Genomic DNA, 26537 nt, shown 5'->3' with positions numbered 1-26537 from the left:
TAGAAATGCTCTTAGGAAATTAAGAGTGAAGAATAAAAATAACAACCACATATTATTACAAATAAAACAATATAGAATATGGGAAAAAACACTTGGTTATCAAATCCATCAATAAAGTAACTACATTTTACATCTTTAGGATACACTGAAATCTTATTATTATGTCAAAAGAAATTTATCCGTTAGCATGGATAGGATATGCTAATAACTATAGAAAAAGAAAATATAAGTCTTAAACACATTATATAAAATACAGCTAGTAGATAAGGATTAGGTGAGTGAAAATAGTTACTTGAAAAAAATTATTGATCAAGAATTGCTCACATGAAAGAGAAGTTCAAAGCTCCGAAACTATACATGTAAGGTTTAAAGCTTTAGATCCACTTACTAACGTTCTTATAGAACATACTAAAATATGTGAATAGTATATAGATAATGACGACTAAAATAAATAATTTAACCTCTCCCTAGATGAGGAAGTAGACTGAGTTGATAAACAGTTAGGGTTGGTATATATATGTTAAATGTATGGTTTGTCAATCTCGGAAGTCACAATCAAACGCACTAATGTTAGACAAACGTATTAATGTTAGACCTCCATTACCTTCTCCCTTAACACTCCAAACTTTATGGTAAACACAAATCAAAATAAAGAAGACTTTTGAAATCAACACATACTGGGGAGGTAGAGAAAGAAGACATGTAGAAAAAAGACTTTTGAAATCAGCACAATAGTTGTAAATTGAAGAACTCGAGAATATGGAATACTTAGAAATTCAAGAGTTGGGACTTTTAGTTCCTATTTAGTTTTTATTTGTTTCTCTAGCTTTTTATCAACAATTTTTTCTCCTTTGAATAGTCTCTCATGTAATTTTTATTATTCTTTGTTTGGATGTATATAGATTAGAAACAGAAAACATAATTAATTAGGACTCTTGAAGAAGAGAGTCTCTCATGTAATCTTATTATTCTTTGTTTGGATGTGTATAGATTAGAAAACCGGGAACATAATTAGGACTTTTGAAAAGAGATTTAGTATATAAAGAAAACATAAATAATTGGGACTCATACTTTTTTTTTCTCCTATTTTTTCTTAATCTCCCTGCTTACGTGGACAGCCCTAATGACCCCAAAAAGAGACTGCTATTATATATATATAAAGATGACTTTCTAGTCAAGTCAAAAGGATAAACTACATACAATTTATTCAAGTTTATGTGGTACCCAAGTAACCCTTTTGAAGGCAGGCATTTTGACAAATCTCAGACTTAAACTTTCCTGCAATTTTCATAGTTTTACTGTTTTCAAGTCAATCTTGTATACAGTATACTAACATTTGAGATACGTGGAATTTCTCGGACTTTCATGTATTTTTTTCACTCAAGATATCAACATCTAAGCTCACTTTCACAAATTGAATAAATTTTAACAACATATCTTGGTCAATTCCATATTCATCCAAGCATTTGACGTCCATGCGTAACACATTCGTCCAATTAAAAACTTGTATGTATTGTCTCATGCTGAAGAAAAATTCTCCCATAATAAATGAAATTCAAGCCATGCATCATACGCCAATATAATTATTTATTATTAGATAATTTTTAGTAGAAAACTTGCAGGGTAAGACACGCTTAGCTACCAGAACACAAATCTTACATAAGCAATGGCGATCTCATCATTTTATTTGGTTTAACTACAATTAACCAGTAGATTAGGCTTACTGAATCTCGCAAGAAATGAAACAAGTCCAACTTATATAGAAAAGAAATGACTAAAAGTCATGCTAATTTTATTATATGACCAAGTCATGCTTGAGTCATATCTGAGCGTCTTGCTCGTCGCGTCAGTGGTCACAACTCTTTGATCCAAGTAATACGATTAATCAAGAAATGATCAACGCCGTGGGATTTTATTTTTTATTTATTAATATATACGTTTATTTTATGGGGATTGGCTGTGTAACTGTGTTCAAAACAGGTAGTTTAAACTCGAAAGCATTTTCGTATTTTACTTAGTAATGCTGACCAATTTACTGCTGCGGCCTAAGAATTGAGCATTTGAACAAGGAATATGTGCTGATTTCTTGCTTGAAATCCATCTCCAAGGAAATCAGTTGGTCCACAACCTTACTGAAGACTAATCCTTCTGCAGAATGGACCAATCTATCTATTGAATGGAATATAGAATGATGATTGTATTCAAAACAAGTGACTAAAATTTCTGATCATTTCAATTTTCAAGCATCAAATTTGTCAAACTTAATGAAATTTTCTGCTTTCTATAGGTACATTTGAAGTTTTCGGTACATACTTCTTGCTTAAAGTAGTCTGTCCAAATAATAATTCAGTTCAATAAAATATATACAAACTTCTACACTACATTATTATAGACGATGTTTAGGTCCCTTAATCTTTATTGCATCAATTATAAGTTAATCTCATTGTTACTAGATAAACAAAACTAACGGACCCATGATTGATATACATATACATTATCTCTTTGAAAAGGTTCTTGGGGCCATTCCCTGATCTGTAGAAAGTAGTTCTTGTCTCATGTATCAAACAACTCGTCACCTAAACCCGCACCCACCACAGAATCAATGAAACAAAACCTACACTGAATAAACACAATTCTTCTTTTATGATTCTGACAGCAAACACATACATACAGAAATATCAGCTGTTACTTTGGAGTTTGGATACATATCTACATTAGCAAAAGTTAATTTAGGTAAAAAAAGAAAAACAGAGAGTGGCATTAACTGAATGTGTGTTAAAAACCTACAATGTCAAAGGACTATTGAGAGTCAAGAGTGTGAAACGGAACAAAAAGTTTTCATTAGTCAAACCACGTGGTTGGAGAGACTGGCAATCTGTTGTCCATGTCCATGCCATTTGTGTATAAATATATAATAAAACGAGACCAGATCAGCTAAGCAGACCCAACCAAGTTTTATTTAGGGGCTTTGAAAAACACTCTGTTTTGTAGGAGGGAAAAAGAAAATAAAAACAAAGGAAGCCACTCTGTATTCCCAACACCTCTAAATACAAACCAACCTTCCTTCTTCCGTTAACTTTGGGTTCTCTCACATTCTCCTTTAGAACCAATCCCAGTTTCTCCACTTGCCATTTTTTAGCTACACCATCTTTGGTGATTCTTGAAAAGCCCATTTCAAGGTATGTTTTTTTAGTGCTTGTTGTTCTGTTTATAGCAATGGGTATCTGCCTTTTTATTGGTTTAATGCTTTATTTGCGATGTTTACGTTAATATGGAGTTCTGTGTTTTTTGCACTTGAAAAGTTGAAATGAAACTTTGCCTAGAGGTAAATATGGAATGTCAACATGGTCTTTGTAGATTGTTGATGTTATGGATTATGGATAGGGTGGTATGTTGCCATGTTGGTGTTATATTATTCTTCTGAGAAAATGGTCTATGTTGAGTTTTACAAGGTTTCTCTTTTATTAAGAAATGAAGGTGTCTTGGCATTTTACTTAAATTGTATTTAAATGGTGATGGGTATTGTTAAATGTTGTTTCTTTTAGGTATATTTGGATATATTTGGTTGTGGGGATTCAGTTTGTTGGTTTGTTTGCAGCATTTGGATCAATTCTTAAGTTGTGGTATGATTATAGTAATGATGTTCTTCATACAAATCATAAGCTTCATATATGATTTGTATTGATATTTGTACCGTTTGATAGGTATTAGGCATGCTAACTTTTTGATTTTTTGAGAATTATTCTTATGTTTATTTTTTTGTCTTATCAGGGCTTATTGGCAGAGATCATAGCCCTCTGTAAGATATATTGCAAAATATTGTTCTTCTTAAGTGAATGGGGATAACTTACTCCTGTCATGGTGCTGCTTATGATGCTTTAGAAGAAAGTTTTGAATCTTTAATTGTGAGATCATTTAGTTTTGATGATGATGGTGTGAAGGCAGACTTGCGATCTGTCAGTTTCAATGGCCGAGATTCAGAACCAACTATCCTCAAATCACTTGGTTCAGGAAAAATGCTCATTGAAGGATCTGTTAGCTTTAAAAGGAGGGAAATGGACACCATGGTCTCCGTAAAGGCTCCTTCACAAATGGAGAACAAATTGTTTGTTAGATCAGTTAGTTTCAAGAATAAGGACATCAGCAGTCGATTTTCAAAGTCAGATAGCTTAACCGAGATCCCAATATCGCCCATTGTGGATTCAAGCGCTCCTAAACATGAAGCTGCACTTAAGTTGCAGAAAGTTTACAAAAGCTTCAGAACCAGAAGGAAGCTTGCGGACTGTGCAGTTCTGGTGGAGCAACGTTGGTGTGTATTCTCTCCACATCTGTAGTTTTATGTACATTTTACTTTCTATGTTCATGGAAATCCTAACGAGTAGTTTTTTCGTTTCTAGGTGGAAGTTGTTAGACTTTGCTGAGCTCAAAAGGAGTTCTATATCTTTCTTTGAAATTGAGAAACCTGAAACTGCTGTTTCTCGTTGGTCAAGGGCAAGAACCAGGGCGGCAAAGGTAAACCTCTAAGAAAATTATATAGGATTCTGCTAATATACATCTCTATTTTATCATTTCCAAGATTCTGAACTGTTCCTCTTTTGCAGGTTGGTAAAGGTTTATCCAAGGATGACAAAGCTCAAAAACTTGCTTTACAACATTGGCTTGAGGCTGTAAGTTTCAGATTCATGGATAGGCATTCCCTATTGATTTAGTTTTGTTGCTGTGACGTCGTGTATTTATTTTGGTGTTCGTTCTGTCTGTTAACAGATTGATCCACGGCATCGTTATGGACATAATCTTCAATACTACTATGTTACATGGCTACGGTGTGAGAGTCAGCAGCCCTTTTTCTATTGGTAAGTGGCAGAAACCTTTTCATTTTAGTGCCAGAAAAAAGAAATTGCAATCTCTAAGGTGGGTTGTATTAATATTTGAAGAGTAATAAATGCAGGCTAGATATAGGAGATGGAAAGGAAGTCAATTTTGTCGACAAATGTCCTCGATCAAAGCTTCAACACCAATGCATTAAGTATCTCGGTCCGGTGAGCCTCATTTACTTCCATAATCATTCTCCTGTTTCTCATATAATTAACAACTGCCTACTCACTGATGATTTTGGTTCACCGTACAGATAGAAAGGGAAGCTTATGAAGTTATAGTTGAAAATGGAAAATTAATGTACAAGCAAAGCGGACAACTACTTCACACCAGTGGAGGACCTGAGGATGCCAAATGGATATTTGTTCTCAGCACATCCCGCACATTGTATGTTGGGCAGAAGAACAAAGGCAGATTTCAACATTCAAGTTTTTTGGCTGGAGGAGCCACGTCTGCAGCTGGGAGATTGGTTGTTGATAATGGTATCCTAAAGGTAGAAAATACAATTCAGCATGTTTTAGTTCAGTTCCTTGTTATGGTGTGATGGTTGGTTTGTTTTTAGTATGCACATTGTAGATTGTCTAATACACAGCTTTTTACTGATTTTTAAACAGGCGGTGTGGCCTCACAGTGGACATTATCGCCCAACAGAACAAAATTTTCAAGAATTCATTGCATTCTTGAAGGAACACAATGTAGATCTTACTGATGTCAAGGTAAAGAAATGTTGATTTGCATACTAGTTTGGACTTCAGAGATATTTTGAAATTGTAATTATCGAAATATATAGATGTAATGTGACAAGTGCTGATGCAAATGTTCTTTTTTGTGCTGTTCAGAAAAATCCGATTGACGAGGATCAAGAATCGAGCAAACATGAGGGTGCTATTGGCATTAGGAGCAACTCGTCTACTTCAGACTTAACTACAGAGGAGGCAGCTATGGAAGCAGAGAGCATTAGTGCCGATAATGAAAAGACTAAATTGGCTAGTGAAAACGCCAATGCTGAGCTTGAACAACCCAACTCTAGGCCATCTCTCAGTTTCAGACAAAAATTAACTAATCTTGAAGTACCCAGAAGGATTGAATTGTACAAAGGATTAGACAATAGTGGTCTATCTATAAGAGCTTGCAACAAACCATACCCAGAGGAATTGCAAACTGATGGTTATGAAACTGCAGAGGATGCATTTGATACAGAGGAAGACGAGGATTACCTGGTTTCTAAAAGAAACTTGTTTGAGGGGGAGCAGGAGGAGGAAGAAGAAAGTAGCATTCCTCAAGAATTAATTCTTCGTAGAATCAATTCAAAGAAAGGTATGAAATCATATCAACTAGGAAAGCAGTTGTCCTGCAAATGGACAACAGGAGCAGGTCCCCGAATTAGCTGTGTGAGGGATTACCCATCAGAGCTCCAACATAGAGGCTTAGAGCAAGTAAGTTTGTCTCCGAGAAGTGCTGGTCATTCTAGAATTCACTCTTCTCCTTCGGTTTCATTATGGCCGAGCCCAAAAGTACAAAGTCTGACTCCCCTATGGAGAGAAGCATCAGCAACAACAAGAACTTGCATCAGATAGTGTCGATTTATTTTGTATTCATCTATTCTTTTGTGAGTTTAGAAGAGAGAGAAATTCTTTTGTATTAACCTTTTTGTAACTTCGATTCTTTGTAGATCCTTTAGTCAGTAAGGGATGAAATTTGTAGAGTTCTGTTGGGTGAAAATGCCCTTTGAATAGAGAACAAATTCTTTTTATTATTCTTTTCCAAGTGAATATCGAACCACAGTGCAAACAGAGGGATTCTCGGATAAACGAAATGGTAGCTTTTTAATTCGACTTGGAGTTGAATAAGCTTAAGCTTTGCTTAGACTATAACACATTAACGGCACACATTAGGTTTATTTACACTAAGGTTTTTCTGCGCAATATGTTGACGGAGGAAGCTAAATTTATCGAGTTTTTTCAGCATTATAGAGAGTTAGAGACTTCACCCCTAATGGTTCTCAAGACACTTTCTCACTTTCATTCAGAACTTTGTGAACACTACTGAGAAATGTTTGGGACTGCACGGTGAGAACTGCTTGGCAGCTTTATTAAAGCCTAAATGATTGAAACCTAATGCTTTTACTCTGACAGTAATCTGCCACTAGTAAAGAACTAAAGATGGCCTAAACCCCCCTTTCCCAGGTAAATTCACAATATATTCATCAAGTCAATCCTATTCGTTGTCCCAATGAGCACTGAGCCAATTTCAGCATGACACATGAATCAAGATTCAAAGAAAGTGCACGCTTCTAGGCCCATATGACAGTTGTTAAGTATGACATTTCAGCTGTTTGTCAGCTTAGTGTAAGGGTGAAAACCCAAATGTCAACCATAGGAATATTGTTAAAATATGCTAAAAATGCTTACTTGTGAGTTGTGACTAGAAAAGATTTGAGTAAAGAAGCAACAAGTGCATAAACCGTGTGACGAGTTAGTTATAATTTCCACTAAAACCGTGTGATGCATTTGATGTTGTTTACTTGCATTTAGTTAGTTCTCAATTTGATGTTATTTTGTTTTTGAAGGGTTGTTATCGGTCTATTCTTTGATTACTTGGTGGATAAGCTATGGCAAGCTAAGAATAAGTCTATGTGGATAAGGGCTGGATAAGCAGCAACGCTCTAAACCTATGATTTCAATAAACAAGGATGTCTCACTTTTATTTATTTCTATTGCCTTTTTATTTGCTTGTTTTTTTTATTTGGTTAAATTACCAAATTCTGAGACCAAGTTCAAAGGAGAAAGAAATTTGACAATGTTTTTATACTACCTACTACAACCTAACTTCACTTTAGAGGATTGATTACTTTAAGCTCTACATTTCTGCCGTGTTAGTACACCTCGCATGTTCAGCTAGCTCAATTTACTACTAACCAAGTTGATGTTAATGGACTAGTCCATAATAAATTTTGAAGGTTTTCAGACTTATCCTGTACTACCTTTGCCACAATAACTTCCACCCCTCAATTATTTGTTTTTTAAGACTCCCCCCTAGACTCACAGCAGGACCAACTGAACTAGGGTTGAGTGTGATCCTTCCAAGTAACGTGTTTCGTTTGAGGTAATGAGACCAGCCAAAAAGAGTCAAGCAATGGTAAAGTTGGACACTCAATCTATTGTCACATTTTTTTTCGCACACAAATAATAAGAAATTTTATTGTAAAGAAAAGTTGTGAGAGACATTACATTACATCATGCATTACTTAAACATATAGTATGTCCTATAAGGACTTTCTAAATGTGTAACAAAGTCTGGTCTATTCATACTCCATATTGTGGAACCAAGAGGTATTGAGAAGTCCTTTCTGGCAGCAGAGTCCTACACACTGTTGTTTTTATGAGCCTCTGAATGCTGGATGCTAAATGACTCATCTTCTGAATGCTGAATGTTGAACTCTGAAAAACATGTTTGTTTTATGTTAGAATAACCTGCTTTGAGTGCTGAATATAAATCATTCAGACAATTTTACCCATACTATCTATTTTAAACGCTAACTTAATTTCTTGTAAAACAAAATATATATTAGATTTGAGGAGGGGAAATTGATTATCGAATAAAAGAAATTATAAATAAACTTATTTTAAAATATGTTTTCACAAATATATTTTAACGGTTTATTTTCATATTTTGTTTACTTTCAAAAAAAAAAAAAAAAAAAAAATATATATATATATATATATATATATATATATATATATATATAATTCTATTTTTAACAAAGTAGATATCATTTACCCTAAAAAATAAAAAATGATGGTCCTTGTGTACCCACTAGTCCACTACATCTTTTGTTATTTCGGCAAGGGAAGATTATGCCCCTAATGCTGGAAACAATTATCTGGTGGAATCTTCCAATGAATTGTTGCTTGTATTAAGGATATTCAATCCCTTTGAGGACAAAAGATATCGTTTCACTAAAAAATTCACCGTCGTCAAGCTAGATTTTAGTGGTCTCAATTAGGTGGAGGTTAAAGATCTGGTTCATTTACTTTGTTGATGACGACATGGATTGCTTCTTCACTGGCCATGATAAAGGTATTTTCGATTTAGAGGCATGTAATATTGAGAAAATTTGCCCAATTGACTCCCAATGTATTTGTCCACGTCCTTTATGGTAATCAACAAATACCTAATAATAGGTTTAGGGACTTGGTGTATTGTTATTTTCAGCTATCTCTGTACATTGGTACGGTCAAATGTGAACGATAATTTTATTTTGTTTTCGGTGATGTATTTGTATCATGGTTGTTCTTTTATGATCTTTGTACCATTTTATTTTGACCTGGAGACATTGTGAGATTGTGTTCAAGTAGATTGTCTCATGATCGATGCATAGTGGGTCAATGTATCAGGGGGATGCCAGTTGAAGGATTTCCTCTTCCCGTTTCTCACTTGAAATTGGGCCAACTTGGGCTGGGGGATGCCCAAGACAATTTGGGGGTGTCAATAGCAGGAACCTAAATAAAATGGTTAGTCAAACGCTACCAAAACATATAAATGTAAGTATAATCCTTAATTTTGAGTCCGGACTTGCTTAAACTTGTATCAGAAAACCAAAATAGTTTTGTTTACCCCTTCACTATGTCCAAGTCGATGGAGATTTCAAAGAATAATTGTGGTGGCTGGAGTGAATTGCTTGATGATCTCACATACGAGATCCAAAAACGTCTAACCCTCGTTGATTTAATCCGAAATAGTTCAGTATGCTCGTCTTGGAATTCTATTTCGGACTCCTTTCTCCGACACAGAGGTCGTCTACCATGGCTAATTGTTCCCTTTTATGTGGATCCCAATGTAGAAAGAGACGCGAATTATTGTAGTGATGACATCCTTGGGTTTTTCAGTATATTGGATGACTCGACATATAAACTTGAGATACCGGAGTTAGTAGGACGTCGTATATGTGGAACTGCTTTTGGTTGGTTTATTACAGTTCACGGGAATTCAGCTATTGCATCCGTTCACTAGAAAGGTAGTCGAACTCCCTGCTCTTACTGAGTTTCCTTTCGCTATAGGTACCCGATTCTCGGAGGAAAAAGGCTTCCTTTATCAGCTGCAGGGGAGTCTCGATGACACTGAGAATATATCTGAGGTTAACTCAGACTACATGCGTGATTTTCACATATACAAAAGATTATTTCATATATGCGTGATTGGTGAAGTTACTGAAGTCATGTTACACAATTTTAGGGAACATGAACTTGTTGGGTTACGTATAGCAATTATACACTTGCAACTTTGCATGTCACATATACTGCAGTAAACTGAGAAGAACCCTTTTAGTGCATAATCTAGAATATTCAGTTCCTAATCATGAGTTTTAACGTCAGGGCTAACCAGTGGCAACACATGATTTTTCGCCTGAGGGTGCAATGGCAAAGTAAGTATGAGTACGATGCAATCGGTTTTACGCACGCTCATTACATACTGTCAGTTTTACGCACGCTTCATTACTATTCTACAATTGAATTCAGGTTTCCTAGAAGCACTATACTCAAAAGTATGACTCATGGGAGCCGATAGAGAACCTTGGGTTTGCTACACTTTAGGGCATCTCTAGGTGGTGGTAGCATACTTTTCAAATTTGAAGAATGCAACCACAGAATCTGGTAGCAAATTTCGACCAACTCTAGGTGGTCGCAAAATTCATTGGAGATGACCTCGCTGGCGACATTATAATCGGGCGCCGCTAACATTACCCAATCGCCCCCAAGTTCAAAAAAAAACTCACGCGACATTCCCACTGTCACACCAAATTGAAAAAGTAAAAAAAATAACTTGTGCGACATTAGTAGTAGCAAGGCCAAGATTACATCATCTTGGCGTGGTCCGGTCAAAGTCAAAAAAAAAAAACTTGGGGCGACATTACTATTGTCACTCTGCATCCGCATCCAAACTTCCAAATTTGCGAACAAGAATGCGAACAGACAGGTTATGCGACCATGAATGAGGCCACCTAGAGATGAAATTCCGAGAAATTCCGAATTTTTTCTTCAAATATAAAGAATTTGACAGGCTATACTACCACCTAGAGATGCTCTTATATATTTAATTTTTTTTTTGTAATTCTTATACATGTGTATGTACTTACAGCTGTTCATACTTTTGCTCTAGAAACTCTGAGGGAAAATTATGAGAGTTTGTAACTACTCAAGCATCTTGCCTTTACCAGTAGGTTATCTTTTCATTTTCTTTTTTTTTAAGAGAATAGTTTATATCATTTCTGTTCCTTAAATGGTGGTGTAACACATTTATTCTTCAGCTGTATTTTGTAAGCTGTTTATTTATTTATTTTTAAATTTTATCTTTTAAAGGGTAAAGTTCATGTCATATGTGGTGGCCCTCCCTGCCAAGGTATTAGTGGATTCAACCGTTTCCGCAACAAGGATAACCCTTTAGAGGATTTGAAGAACAACCAACTTGTTGTTTTCATGAACATCATCTAGTACTTGAAGCCAAAATATGTGCTCATGGAGAATGTCATAGATATCGTAAAGTTTTCTAGTGGTTCCTTGGTCGCTTGGAGCTAGACCGTTTGGTTGCCATGAATTATCAGGCGCGACTGGGACTACGTACTAGTTGTCGGATGTTATGGGCTGCCACAGTTTCGCATGCGTGCATTTTTTTGGGGGGCTTGTTCTATTGAGGTAAATCCATAAGAAATCAATAAATAAAACCAGTTTATCATGTAAAGGTCGTTTATTGACCATTGTTTTCCTTTTCATAATCTTCCGCAGTTCCCATTACCAACCCATGAGGTGGATGTTCGTGGTCAAGTCCCTAAAGAGTTTAAGGTATTACTTCTATTTGCTATCAATGTATTACTGCTATTTGCTATCAATGTCTTGGAAATATTACATCTTAAGTTATGACTACTATTTTCTATCAATTTCTTGAAAACATTACAATAAATCGTTTTTCACAACTATAGCGTAATGTTGTTGCCTATGGTGAAAATGACCCTTGTATACTAGGAAGAGCTAACACATATACTTGTCTGATTTCCTAGGGCTAGCTATATTATCCGCTACAAACAAAAACATGGCTGTAAAATGGGGAGACCCAATCTTGCATGAATGTTTGCTCAACCCAAAGAAGGTGAGTAGTTGTATGCATTTTATCATTTGTATAAACAATTAAACTCAAACCTTTGAAATATTAAATTGTCTTTGCTTGAACATAATATGATGTTTGGATCTCATACAAATATCTCTTCTTAACAAAGATTTATCTCTTCTGCTTTGTAGTACATTTCTAGAACAAATATGGTTTTTCATGGACTTAAGAAGGCTCATGAACATGTCAATCTCATTGCATACCTGAAATCAGCGACTTCATCTTAAGCCACTCCCGGCGCTTCAACAAGAGTAAGAACAATAGTGGGGACTGGTTGTGCTTGTGTAGTGAAAAGTTTAGTAGACAATATATAGTGTTAGTATTTGTAAGCTTTAAAACAATTTTGCTCCTCGTTTTTACCCGTTTCAATGGTGCACTAAACGAATTTGTAAGCTTTATATCTTCTTGATTAATTTTTACATGTTTATCTGTCAAGGTGCCCACAATGCAATCTTGGGGGTTAAAGAGTTTTTGTTATGTTGTACCAGGTTTTTATTTTGATGTGAGCAGAGGAAAAATAATTATTTTTTTTTAAAAAAACATTAACTCTTCCGACGGATTAAGTCCGCAGGAACATTCTTTACCGACGGCTACAAACCAATTGCCATGTGGCCCAGAAACAGTTTTGGCGTCCAACATAGACCGTCCGCATAGGTAACTTTTCGATGGTTCAGAGCAGTGGGATTTTTGCCGACGGCCCTAGACAGTGGGTAAATTCCGACGGTTAATAGCCATCCCCCATCGGTCGGCGTAGCATATTTTAGCCAACGGCCTATTCCGACGGTCAAAAACAGTCTAACCCGACTGGCCATTTTCTGACGGCTCTCCGACTGCTTTAGGCCGTTGGTTATTCTCTTTCCCTATTGTTGTAGTCCGTTGGCGAAGGTCATTAGTTTTGTAGTGCATCTTTGGTTATTTCAGCAACAAAAGATTATGACCTTAATGCCGAAAACAATTATCTGGTTACTTGATTACCTGATTCAGTCCTGTGAGTTCACAGAACATGTCAATCATTACTTCATCGTCTTTGATCTTTCACTCTTATTCAGTCTATAGTTTGATAATCGTTGAACAACACATTGAACGATAGAACCTTCGCCTGACACAAACCTCGACCAACACAAAATGAGCTTTTCAAACCAAACTTGGGATGACCGGGAACAAGTCGTATTATTGACTGAAGCAGATAATTAATTATAATTTACCCAATTACGTGAAGCAAGGGGGGAAGGGGAAGACAAGAAGAGAAGGCGAGGTTTACGTTTTCTTCGGAATTTATATGCAAGTGAAGAAACCACCCGTTTGAGGGATACTTTAGACCTACTTGGTTCAGGATTAAGACATCGTTTAGGATTGGTTGAACCTAAGGCTGCTTCCGCTTGGGAGATAATAGCATATGTCATGATGCACAATACATCCCTATGGAAGTTAATAATCTGATTGCTTTCTGCATTGCTAAACTACACGTTATTAATAAGATGCCAATTTATCACATTTATGAACTGAAAATGAAGATTGTGTGTATCCAATGAAGTGGATAATCAATTCTACATTATAAAAGCCGTAGGCGAGTGAGCCGAATGGCGCTGTGTTTTTTACCTTTTTTTTTTTAACGTTTTCCTAAAATCGTGCAGAAATCTAGTATGTCTAATATGTAATAGGAGGTAGTACTAGTATTTGGACTTCAGTCTGAAACTCTGGTGATTAGTTATGGACTTCTCTTGCACGTTTGGCTAGTTTGAACTTTGAAGGAAATATACTTCAACGGCTCAGCCAAAGGTGAACTGGATTGAACTCGGACCAGGGTCAGGGCAAACGCATACATTTATTGAACAGTCGGGCTGTCACAATTTGATGTCGCATTGTGATTTGGGGGGATCTCAGTTCCCAGTCTAGTTCATTTGAGAAGTTAATTCAGGTAGAGTGTTCACAGGCCTCCGGCCCAAGACATGGTCCAGTTCGGATAAGCAAAATACAATGTTGCCCCATAGGCTAGAGGGGTTAATTTTTTTTTTTTTGCTAGGTAAGTTTAAATATATTAATAAAGAGAAAAATACAAAAGAATGGTTTGAGTATGGGAAAACCAAACTCTAATTCTAACCAGTATGTTATGTGTACTCCAACAAGCTGGGTACACAACACACAATACTAGCCTATTTTCACAAATTCGCTATAGGGGTTTTCCCATCGGATAAGCCATGAAGACTTTCCTTCAGTGATGATCGAAGCATTTTCTTGCAAGCATGCACCTATTTTTGACAAGATATCAGATGCAATGTTGGCCTCTCTCCATGTGTGAGTAATGGAGAGAGATTGAAGTTTCAACCAACATGCTCTCCATCTTGCTTGTAGTTCCCAAATGATTTTTCCGCTAGTGAAAAAAGCCACTGTTGCAGTAGAATCAGACTCTACCCAAATTTTTAACCAACCTCGTGCAATCGCCGTTTCCACACCCAAAACGATAGCATGACACTCTGCTTTGTAACTGATGCTGACACCTAAGTTCTTATGAAGAGTAATACGAAAATCACCAGTAAAGTTTATGAAGGTTACGCCTATACCTAAAGGACCTAGATTGTCAAAAGAGGCACCATCAGAATTCAACTTTACTATATCCGGCTCGGGAGGGATCCAGAAACAAGATTTCATAGTAGAACAGTTAAAATTGTTGACAGTGGGATTAGTTAAGAATATTTAGTAGTCCTAAGACTCAAGTAAAAAATCTTTAGGATTTAATACTTCAATTTGACCAAAATAGATAACTGACACATGTCACCCAATTTTATAAGAAATAGACGAAAATATCTTTATATTGCAAACAACCAAAACCGACTAGCTACTCAAAACGTAGTGGTTCTACATAACTAAAAAGGGAACTATAAGAACAGTTACTAAATTTAGACAACTAAATTCTCGAACTAAAATTATGCGTGTGAAGGAATAAAATATGGAAAGATCGACGTCAATTCCAAAACGTGATAAAATATATGTAATAAATTTCTTTCCAGTTTTAACAAATATTAATATTATTAGATATAATATAGAAATTCATTAACTAATATTAATATTCTAGAGCCCTTGGACAGTACTTTGTGGAGCAATACACCATTACCTTTTGCTGTTATGAGTGGCCTAGATTCAATACACCACTCTCTCTCCTGTGCACACTAGCTTTACTCCTTATAAATCTAAATTCTATTCAAATCCAAAATCTATTAGTGTTGTTATAGTAGTTATCTTACCTACAGGTAGTTATCTTATTCAATCTTATTATGATAGTTATCTTATATACATGTATTTATTCTAGTAGTTATCATATCTACAGGTAGTTATCTTGGAAGGGTGAAAAAGAGAATAAATTATATTAAAAAATAATAGGTGGCTGACTGGTCTTGAGTCAAAAGCTTAGATTCTAAAGATTTTCTATAAAAAAAATAATTATGTGGATAAAAATTAAAACCCAAACAAATTATTGGTCGGGCTTTTGAGTTGTTTTTTTTAAATGAGACTCTCTAGCCTAGTTTCTTGATTAAAAAAAGAATTAAAAAAATATGGGATATGAGCAATAGTGTTTTTGTTTCTGTCACGGTGGCAGTTTTGTAATTTTATTTTGTTATAGGGGCATGTTTGGTAGTTCGCAGTTTTTTAAACTCTAATTTTGTAGGACATTTGTCAAATATAGGTGAGCTCCTTGAGAAAGTGGGGAAACGTATTTGGACACGTGCATAGAGGCTTGTATTATATAAACATAAAAACATGAAATGAAACATATAAAAACAAAATTAAACTGTAACAATGGACCTGGCATAATCTTTTCAATAAATCATCATAAAACCAACCTATCCGTCATAATATCAATACAACTTTATAAGTATTAACCAATAAAGCATCATAAAACCAACCTATCAGTCTTAATATCAGTATAAGTATCAACATATCAGTCTTAATATCAGTAAGTACTAAGTATATGTGTAAAAGGAGACATTTACACTAAAAAAAATTCAAATCTTTACATATCAAATATATCAACAGTCTTCATTTTGTTCATCTCCTCAAAGTATTCAGAAGCAACTTTCACTAAGAACCTGCAACACCAACAACATAATTATGAATGATCGATATTCACCTCTAAACTTATAAACAACAATATTTCAAGTTGAGCAACCATAAAATTTTCCAATAATTAATGATTATAATTTATAAATGAGAGTAAACACACATGCAAAGGCAATACTTCACACCAACCCGATCACCGAAAGAAAAGAATAATAAACACACATACACCTCTGAACGATATATATATATATATAAATCCTAATATCAGGAAAACGAAATCTAAGTAATTTTTTAGACTGTAAATTGTACCCATATTGTTCTCGTAAGTTTCTAGATGACCGAACTTTGCATAGTGCACACTCACAGCAGCCGTAGTATACACGACATTCTTGCAGTAGACGCAACGGAAATCTATCTCACGATGAGACTTAATCACAAAAAATAAATAAAATTGAAACGATTAGAAGAAAATAAGTATAAAAAATGGATTAAAGAAAATTTAGTAAAAAATATTGAAAAAGAAAGGGTATTGTTGTCTACCCAGGGATGAAGCCAGGATTCGAAGCTAAGGGGTGCAAGATTATGTGCACACATCACCCCCACCCCAAAAACAAAGTATGCAATTTTTATTTATTTATTTTTTGTCAGAAAGTATAAACAATAAAGATAAACAAAATTATGTATTTATTTAAATTCACAAAACTAGAGTGCATTGACTACTAAGAATATAATATGGACTGACAAAATTAACTAGTTAAACACTTAAGCCATTAATTGATACTACTATGTCTATATATATCTACATAATCTAGTCCACAAGTCTACAACAATTTAACAAATTGTTAATTTTCTATAATGTTATAAGTTTATATAATTTTACTATCATGTGGAGAAAACTAAAAAAGATTAACATTGAAAGTAAAAAATTACCTTATTTTGTTGTTGTTGTTGTTGTTGTTGTTGTTGTTGTTTTTTATTATTTTTTTTATTATTTTTTATTATTTTTTTATTATTTTTTTTAAAGTAAAAATTTGATTGATAATGATAACGAGTATGCTTTATAAATAATTAGAACAAGCGTGCAACAAGCTACACCGCAAGTTTTTTCTGAATTTGTTTTTTGTTTTTTGTTTTTTGTTTTGGGTTGAGGTCTGACGCTTGTTTAAGAATTGAGAGTGAAAAAAATGAGAGAGAGCTTACATGTTTGTTATGGGTTATTAGAATTGTACAAACTGACCGGTTGGGCTTTGGGCATTTGGCTATTTGTTTTAGTCTAATTAAATCATCAAACATTCAAAAACATATTTGTCACTCTTTAATGGTTTTGGACTCAAAATAAATGATAAATGATAATTTTGTAAGGACAAAAAGAGGAGTAAAAAAAACGTTGGTTTATTGGAATGTTTTTTATTAGTTTTTTTTTCATACTATTTTTTTATTATTATTATATTCTCATGATGCAGTGGGTAGTGGGTAGTGTGAGCAATATTTTAAGCAACTTTCATCTTGTGGTTAGAAGTTACAAGATAAATATTATCTAAAAAAAAAAAAAAAAGTTAGTAAGTTAGTAGCCATAAGGTATCTAAAATTCCAATAATTAAATGACTAGGAAAATGGGAAATAAGTAATGACTTGTGATGAAAATTCATAATTGAAAATCTGCTGTGTGATAAGATTGTTGTGTAAAAGGGAGCGTTTGTTTTTTTGGCTCAAGTTATACCAGGGTCTTATATTAGATGTAGGGAATGCAACTACGTGAGCCTAATAAATTAAAGCAATACGAAATGATGAAATGCAACATGATAAACAGGCATAAGCTCATAAATTTAATACATGCAATTTGATAAATTTAATACACGCAATTTGTTAAACATGCTAAGTACAAAATTGTAGGTCTTAGATGAAAACCACATAGCATCGTCCATAACTTACCCGGTTTGAGCTGTTTTCAGCACCCATTACACTCAAGCAGTGCCGGCTCAACTCTTAGGCGAGTTAGGTGGCCGCCTAAGACCTCAAATTTAGAAGGACTCATATTTCCTAATTTATTCACATATTTGGTTATTATTACATAATTTTATAAAGAAAAAAAACACCACCATATACTTGGTGGCATTTAATAAAGCCTTAACTTATGGCGTTTGCTAATAAATCCATATAGATTATTCGAGTGTTGTAATGTAACGTCCCACAGTGTACCAATTAATATTGTCCCAATTAGTTTGATATCTAAGGTGTTAGATGTATGAGAAATTCTTAATTGGTTAATGGCATTATTTGATATATGTTGTTATATATTCGTTGTAGCATTGGACTTCAATCTAAAATATTTCTGGATTGCATTTAGGTATATTCTTATGTGCGTTAGTATGTGATGATGTAATAGATAGTTTAATAATACATAGTGGCTTGATCCATGAGTGAAATGGATTAGATTTAGGGGAGGTTGGGGGGAATGCAAGTTTAGATGCTCCTTGGACCTTGGCTAGTTTGTATATAGTTTCTTTAGATGCTCTTCTGAGTGGGAAGGATCGGTTGGGCGTATTGGCGGTCCGTATGTTATTTTCATGGACCATGGATTCGATCCAAATATAGGTGTTTAACTGGGGACAACGTCAGTGCTAGTGAGATCCTTGAGCCTGACTTTTGCTTTCTCATCGATGCTGTTAGGAGAGGTTCACACATTAAATATCTAATTTCTTCATAAGTTACATTAGCCTTCAGCCAAGGAAAACGGTTCGAATGGTTCTTAGTTCCTTTTTGGATTGATTTAGTTCGAATATCTGCAACATCCTGAAATTTAGCCCCTTCCCAGTGAGATTGGGCTGTATCTCAATATAAATTGGTGAGCTGTATCTCAGGATTTATTAGCAGCAAAGGTTAGCCAGTTTTTGAGTTCAACCTATTAAACATTTAGGAACAATGGTTATTATCCTTTTCGTATAAAGCAGAGGACGGTTTAGGGATGTCTACATTTATGATTCTGATTTGTCTTACAGATAGGCAAAACGGTTCATATGTGTGATGTGTCCAAATATACATATTTAAGGATATGAATAGGCGTGTTTCATGTGTTAAATATGATTTTGAAAGATAATTTAAATTACTGACTCCTTAACGAGAAAATTCGGGGGAAAGGGAGGGGCGGGTATGTGTGGAGGATCGGTGGTCTTGAAGGTGGTCATACTAGAGGTTTCCATGTTTTTTCAGTCGTGATATTATAGAGACAAGCAGTGGTACAGCTCTAGTTTGTGATTAAACTTTTATTTTATTTATTTATTAATTTTTCGATTAGTTATTTATTTATGTTATTTTATTTTATTTTGGGTTTGGGTTTGGGTTTGGGAGGGGGAGTTTAGACAGTGATACTATTTCCAGATTTCATTGAGGAAATTCTTCAGAGAAGTTACATGGGAGGTTCTTGTTTCCTGAAAGTAACATTTGAGTTGCTAAACCACACGTTATTACGATACTATTAATAAGATGCCAATTTATCACGTTTATGAACTGAAAATGAAGATTTTGTAATCTTGTAAACTATCCACTGAAGTGGGTAACATGTAGTAGGAAGTAGTACTAGTACTTGGATTTTTGTTCCATAAATGTAGGTTTAGATAAGACGTGGGATTTGTATTTCTAGAGTATCTGACATGCGATAGCACATACTATCTGCTTAGACAATTTCTCCTTTCAAAATGGTTCACCAAGTCTCCCCTAAAGATGCTGTTCTTTTTTGTGACAATAGTAGTGTCACAGCTGCTATCTCAGAACAAGTGGAGCCAGAGTCTTATTTTATTTTTATTTTTTGATAATCAAGGAGCCAGAGTCTTTTGAATGCACCTGTCAGCCTATCTGTTTTTTTTTTTTTTTTGTTCTTCCATAAACACCTGTCAGCCTATCTTAAGACTTAGGGCCTGCTTGATAAATTTTCCCACTTGTTGGGCAAATAAATAATGGGAAAATAATTTCCCACTTCAAAATTTGCCAGACAAATACCTAGTGGGAAAATTTTGTTTTGGCCTTGCTTGTTTGCACAATTTGCATCAACTGGCAAATGACATTTGACAGTTTTGCCGATGCTTGATAACACAAAATTTTCCACTAACAAATAAATTTTAAAATTTATTATTTTGTATTTAAAATGGTTCATACATTTTAAAAAGATAAAACACATAACAACTAGTGCATGTCTTTAAATTATTCATGTTCATATGGATAGAAAGAGTGATATATCATTGTATGTTAAATTGTAACGCGTCTACAAGTAAGAACACCTAAATATTTTTACATTGACTTGTGATCTCATGAAGTAAAATTACATTTCTTACTTTGCACCCATCTTTGTTCTGTTGATTTAAAAGATAGATAAAAACACTTCACAGTGTTGGTATCCAAGAGTGCAGCTACTACAAAATACAAGCATGGATCAGAAAGCATGAACAAAACAAAGTCGCCTAGTTGCAGTTTATACTCGAACAATTTCTCAGGAGCTTTGTGAAACTTTTATGTATTTCTCGAGCACCACTCACTCACTACCGCAACACCTTAGCAAAGCACCCACCAACACCTACAACACCATAACACCACTCACCAGCACCTGGCAGCATAGAACATCACTTGTCAGCAGCAGCAGCACCCACACACCTACACAACACACACACACTCCACTCCACCTCCAAAATTTAACTTGGAACATAACAACACAACTAAAAGCACTCTCACACAGTTACACTAGAACTAAACAATCTATTCACTTCCAAACAAGTCTCCAAACCTTCAACATCACCATTTCCAACACACAAACATACCCAAGCTAAGGTTCCAACTAAACCACTACCAGCCATGTTACCCGACTCAAACATACCCATTTGAGGTAAACTAAGTACAAGATAAAAAAAACAATGAATACCTGAGTTTTTGTTTGACAATAACAATAACAAAATTAGAAAGAAATGCACGCAGACTTGCATCTAACTAAATCGGTCATGAAAATTTTGGAAATATACATTTGAAAAAATAGCATACACCCATATAATACAAAAACAAATGCTGACAAGCTCCAAAACTCTAGTTTTTTCAAAACCAATATATATATTCATAAAAAAAAAACCAAACCGTGATTGGATTTCTATCCTGTTTCTTTGGAAGCTTGAACTGCTCGATCAATCTAAGTCGTTCACACCATCATATCCTTGACACCTAAACAAGAGGTTTATTAATGAACCTACATAGAGGGGGGAGAAGTAAACATAATAAACTCACTCTACAGTGGTAAGTAACTCGAGTACGAAAGGTTTTTTTTTTTTTGTGTGGTAGGGTCGTCGAGAGAAACAAACACACTGCCATCAAGCTCACTCAGAGAGAGAAAGAACTGGTGCAATAAGTAAGTACGGTAAATAACAAGACTATCATATGAACCAACAGAAACACAATGAAAGCAGAAGTCATTGGAACCAACCAGATGAGAATTTTATTAATAGTGATGTTAGCACAGAGTCACAAACACGCAATGGTGATACAAGTAGCAAGATGGTTGTCTGTATGAAAAAGCATATGTATGGCTACAATATACCGCCACAATCTTAAAAATGGCAGATCATCACGCAATTATCAATTTATGCAAGATAAAAGGTCAATGAATTTGAAACCTACCAGATAGCAATTTACAAGATAGCAATTCAAATGTAATTCCACAAAAGAGTAAATACAGGAAAATAGAAGTTATTTTGATGAAACTTATATATAGGACCATAGTAGTCAAAAACAGAGAAGTTCGGGCAAGTATTGCACATTCAAGATCCAAGAGCAAAACCGCCAGACTAACCTTTGATGAATTATCAAAATGCTCAATAGGTAAATTCTCTCTTCGACATTCCACTCTATTAAAAACCAAGATAACATGCCTAACTTTTCTAGGACTTTCCTCCAGTTTCGAAGCAAGCCAGACAAAGCTCGCAGCCACTCTCTACAAATTTATAACCATAAAGCATCTCATAAACTCAGCTATCTACCAACAATGCAAAACAAAAACAAAATACACGCCTTCACACAAAACAGGGCAAACGACTTCTTGCAGTAAAATCAATGGAAAAGAACTTGGCCTGTAGCCATTACAACTTGAGGTCTGTTTGTAATAATAAAACATTAAAATCCAATGGGCAATCATAACCATTTCAAAACATAAAAAAAACATACTGTTTAAGTAAAATGCCGCTTTCTTGGATGAGATCATAGCCGTAAATTCTAAGAGTTGTCTCTGTGGCTTCATCTATTCCGTCTTTTCTAGAAGGTGAATTCTTTACCTGCTCTTCCGTTAGATAGAACGTGTCGTAAATCATCGTCAAAGGAGATTAATTGGGATGATCACTCGATTCCAAATAAATAAACTTTATATATCAAATTCCATATTGCAATTTCCAAATTGATCCTTGACACCATCATATACGAAAAAAAACAATCAAAGCTTGAAGAATTTCTCACCTTGATTCAAACGAAGAAAGAGAGGAAGGAAATCCCCAAATCTGGAATTGAAATTGAAATCACAGTTCACCAAATTGAAAGTGAAATTGAAATTCGGAGAGATAGAGTTGTGGCGCTTACCATTGAGCGAGATAGAGGGAGAGAGCAAATGGGTTTGTCTCAGGTTGATCAAAGGAGGAGGCAAATGGTGCGAGAAAATTTCGATCGAATTTCTTCTAGCAAAATTTGTCCAGCTCCCACATGGATATATTTTTCCTGCTTTGAGTGGGAAAATTCGATCACGTGACTGTTTTGCCGGCAAATCTCTTTTTTTTTGCCGGTCCAAAATATAACAACAAGCAGTGGCAAATACTCTTTTTAAGTGGGAAAATGTTGATTTGCCGAAAATGGGTTATCAAGCAGGCCCTTAAGGAATGCAGAGTTGCTGCGGAAGTATGTTGGATTCCCTGTATTTTTTTTATTTTTTATTTTATAACTCAATAGAGTTCAGCTGTTCCGCAACTAAAACTTATAATGTGGAGGTTCACTCCATTGCCAAATTTGCCTTGAGCTCCCACCAAGCTTTTTGATATGTGAACCAATTTATTTTGAATTTATGGAAAAAGAAAAATCTCCTCTTATAAAGTCTGCATAGCATCTGGACCAGAAGAGAGTTTCAATTTCTTTTGTAGGGTTTAGAAAAAACTTTGAAACTGGATATTAAGATGGTGGTCATTGCATCGGATTGCAAAAGAATGGTTGATGCTGCCAATGGTCAAGTCCATGTTTCTTCTTGGGAGTTAGAACATCTACAGTAAAAAATCCAGCATATCAGGCAGTCTTTTGGTTTTTGTAGAATTGTTTTTTGCTCTAGAAATGAAAATCTGCATGCGCATATGCTTGCAGATGCTGGTATAAGTAATATAGACTAGCTTGTGTTGTAATGGGACTACTGTCCCTTTTCTATTAGTCATTTGTATCATCGAGTCAAAGTGAGTCTGTATGATTATGAATTACTAGATCCTTTTGTTAAAAAAAGTATTTGAAGGAAATATACCTCAACCTAAGGTGAACAGGACTGGACACATAGCAGGGTCCAGACTCCAGAGCGAAGGCGAACCCATACATTTATTGAACAGTAGGGCTCTCACAATTTGATGGTCATTGAACAGTAGGGCTCTCACAATTTGATGGTCCATTTGATCTGGGGAGCTCAACAGTTTCATAATTCATTAGTTTATTTGAGAACTTAAACGTTAATTAAACTAGAATGTTCACAGGCCTCCGGCCCAAGCCATGGTCCACTTTAGATAAATCTAATCTAACTTCTTTAAAAAAAATGAGGGCTTCAACAGTAAATTCATCACGCTATTAATTTTTTTTTTCCAATTTTACCCCTTGCCAAATACAAATATTACAGTTTATACTATTTTTTGTTTTATTTTTTTTATGTTGTCTTTTGTAGGGATAAAATAGTAGTTTCACGTCTATAAATTAATGAAAAATAAAATAAAATAGAAAATTGTTAACATGGCGGAGACACGTACAAAGAGGGTACAAAGAGGCTAGTAAAACATAAAGTTAACAGCTAAGCAACAGACTACCATCAAGCAAATAAAAATTAAAACAGACGACCAAGAAGTACATTGGACCCCAAAATGCATGAAATTTAAAAATAGTACCATGGAAAACCAGAAAACAAGTACTTAATGAGTTTACATTGTAATTCTCAAAATTTATGGGGAAAAAAAAAAGTATTGTAATTCCCCACAATGCATGAAATTTAAAAACAGTGCCATGGAAAAAACAAGTATCTTAATGAGTTTACATTATAATTCTCAAAATTTATGGGAAAAAAAAAACATTGTAATTCTCACATTATAAATTATGTAGCATGGATACTATTACAGGTTAGAAATCCCAGTAACTACCAAGACGGAAATGGATTTTCTTCCTTAAAAGTCCATGTCCCATACCTCCATGGAACAGGATCACATTTCCTAATTCCAGTGTTGATACAATATTAAAAAGACTATTGTTGAAATAATAAAACAAAATAAGAAAGAGTGAAAGACAATTCTGATAAAGAATGAAAAATTGAAAACAGTAGCTATACTCAAGCCCGAACAACCCCGTCTTTTCTTTGATAAATCTGTCAGCATTTTCTCATCTCTCTGATCCTTATTTAAATCAATGCCCTGAAACATAATCTTGGATGTTTTGTAATCTTGGATGTTTTGTATTGACTAAGAAACAACAGTACTTCAGAGAAAAAGAAAAATCACACCACAAAAGAAAATATCATGTACTGCAGAGACTTCAAACTTGCTCTATGACCCATCAAAGTGACCTTTCTTATATGGCAACCTTTTCTCCTTCGTAGGAGAAACTAACTAATGAAACTCACCAGGATAACATCAAATACTCAAATGCAGTTTGCTCTGTAAAATCCCATAAAATTCTAACATATGACTGGAAAGGGAAAATGCAGCTATAGGAGATGCTTTCATGGACACTAATCCAAAGACCTCCATTCTACCAGAAAATTGTGAGAATGTTGAGCTCAAGAGAGTTTCTTTAGGCAATTGGGTTGAAAGGGTGCATGGAGTTGGCGAACATTGACTGGACAGAACAACTTGGCTTTCCATTGGGTCATCCATGCACCTCTATCAGTGGCTGTGGACGTGGTAAATGAGTAAATCCGAACTCATAACCAGGGAAGGCAAAGGTGTGACTGCTGCTGAACCCCTTTCAATAACAAAAATGGAGTCATTTCAAAAAATGCAGAATTATGTACCACATAATTAAACTCACAGGCACGTCAACAATACCATTACCATTGTGACTTTGACTACTATTTCACTGGTGGTGAGACAGCCACTTACATAAATCGGGAGGCCTCAACATTTACTTACAACTTAGTAGAGTCCATTGATATGCATGGATTTGATTTATTTATGGTACATGTAGCTAGCTAAAACAGGCAGCACCAAATCCTCATTCATTAATAACCGAACAAAGACTCCAAAGGAAAGGAGTTAACTAACAAATACATTATAAAGGAACTTAAAACAAAGGCCTGCTTCTCTTGAGCTTGAAGAAACTTCACCACTTCTCCAATTTTTTGTGGAGAGTGAGTTTAAGACAAAGGGTTAAAACTTACCCCTAAAGACTACTCTAACCTACAAGTAAAAAAGGGTGTAAATAAAAAGGAAAAATAGAGAGAGCTAACCATTACTGATTACACTACATTGAATTTTACATGGGGAAATAGAGATATTGAGTTTTCACTTCTATGGACAATTGGGGTTATTGCCAGGGCCACCATAGTAAAAGTAGCTGCCCCAATCACCATCATTGCCAGGGCAGCCCTGAGCAGGTGCCATGTGGGCGACCGCACAGGGCCCCCAATATATAAGGCCCAAAAATAAATTTTTAGTGGAAAAGAATTATTTCACAAATCAAAAGCCCATAGCGATAAAAAACCCAAAAAACCGAAAATTTCACAGTAAACAGTCGATTCTCTCATATTCTCTTTTCTCATTAATTATGTTCATAAAAAAAGAAAATAACAATAGATATAATAGATGACTAGATCTTTTCAATGATTAGATCTCTCTCTTCCTAATTAATAACGTTTTCTTTTGGAAAATCACTCCAATTAATTGCTTGAGTTGTCCTCAATTACTTAAATACAAAAAGAATTAGTAAAAAAAAAAAACCCCCTCATTCACCTTATGACCATCTAGTATCCTCTCATTCTCAATAATTTCTTTCTTTACAATTGTGGATTTGTATTAATTTTCACTTCGATCAATCTCAATTACTTATTCATCTAAATTTTGATTATTTTTCAAGTAAGTTAGAGATTAAAATCAATTTTTCCTTTTCTTAAATATTATTTCAATAACTCAATTTAATTCCAAAGTAATCTAGTATAATATTATTCACCTAACTTGATTTCTTGAAACGACATGATTGTTTTC

General features: G+C 34.8%; 1 protein-coding gene and 1 long non-coding RNA gene across 5 annotated transcripts; one reads left to right on the top strand and one right to left on the bottom strand.

Moving 5' to 3' along the window:
* Positions 1-2936: 2936 nt before the first annotated feature.
* On the top strand, positions 2937-6631 carry LOC147484702 (IQ domain-containing protein IQM2-like). Its single transcript, XM_086577983.1, has 9 exons — positions 2937-3179; positions 3772-4309; positions 4398-4512; positions 4602-4667; positions 4765-4853; positions 4949-5039; positions 5129-5368; positions 5490-5591; positions 5715-6631. Exons 2-9 carry the CDS (start codon positions 3837-3839, stop codon positions 6450-6452), a joined length of 1914 nt encoding a protein of 637 aa, XP_086434109.1. The 5' UTR covers positions 2937-3179; positions 3772-3836; the 3' UTR covers positions 6453-6631.
* Positions 6632-20705: 14074 nt separating this feature from the next.
* LOC147484701 (uncharacterized) lies at positions 20706-23551 on the bottom strand. 4 transcript variants are annotated; one of them, XR_015206241.1, is made up of 4 exons: positions 22693-23551; positions 22573-22613; positions 21917-22394; positions 20772-21316 (listed from the first exon to the last, which is right to left on the bottom strand). It is a non-coding gene; the product is annotated as an uncharacterized LOC147484701 (long non-coding RNA). The 4 variants fall into 4 exon arrangements; XR_015206240.1 differs by lacking the exon at positions 20772-21316 and adding an exon at positions 20706-20765 and having other exon boundaries at positions 21917-22613; XR_015206238.1 differs by having other exon boundaries at positions 21917-22613.
* Positions 23552-26537: the final 2986 nt, after the last annotated feature.

This window comes from Coptis chinensis, chromosome 8 (assembly GCF_015680905.1).
Source record: "Coptis chinensis isolate HL-2020 chromosome 8, ASM1568090v1, whole genome shotgun sequence".
Taxonomy (NCBI): domain Eukaryota; kingdom Viridiplantae; phylum Streptophyta; class Magnoliopsida; order Ranunculales; family Ranunculaceae; genus Coptis; species Coptis chinensis.
This window is presented reverse-complemented; position numbering and strand designations above follow the sequence as displayed.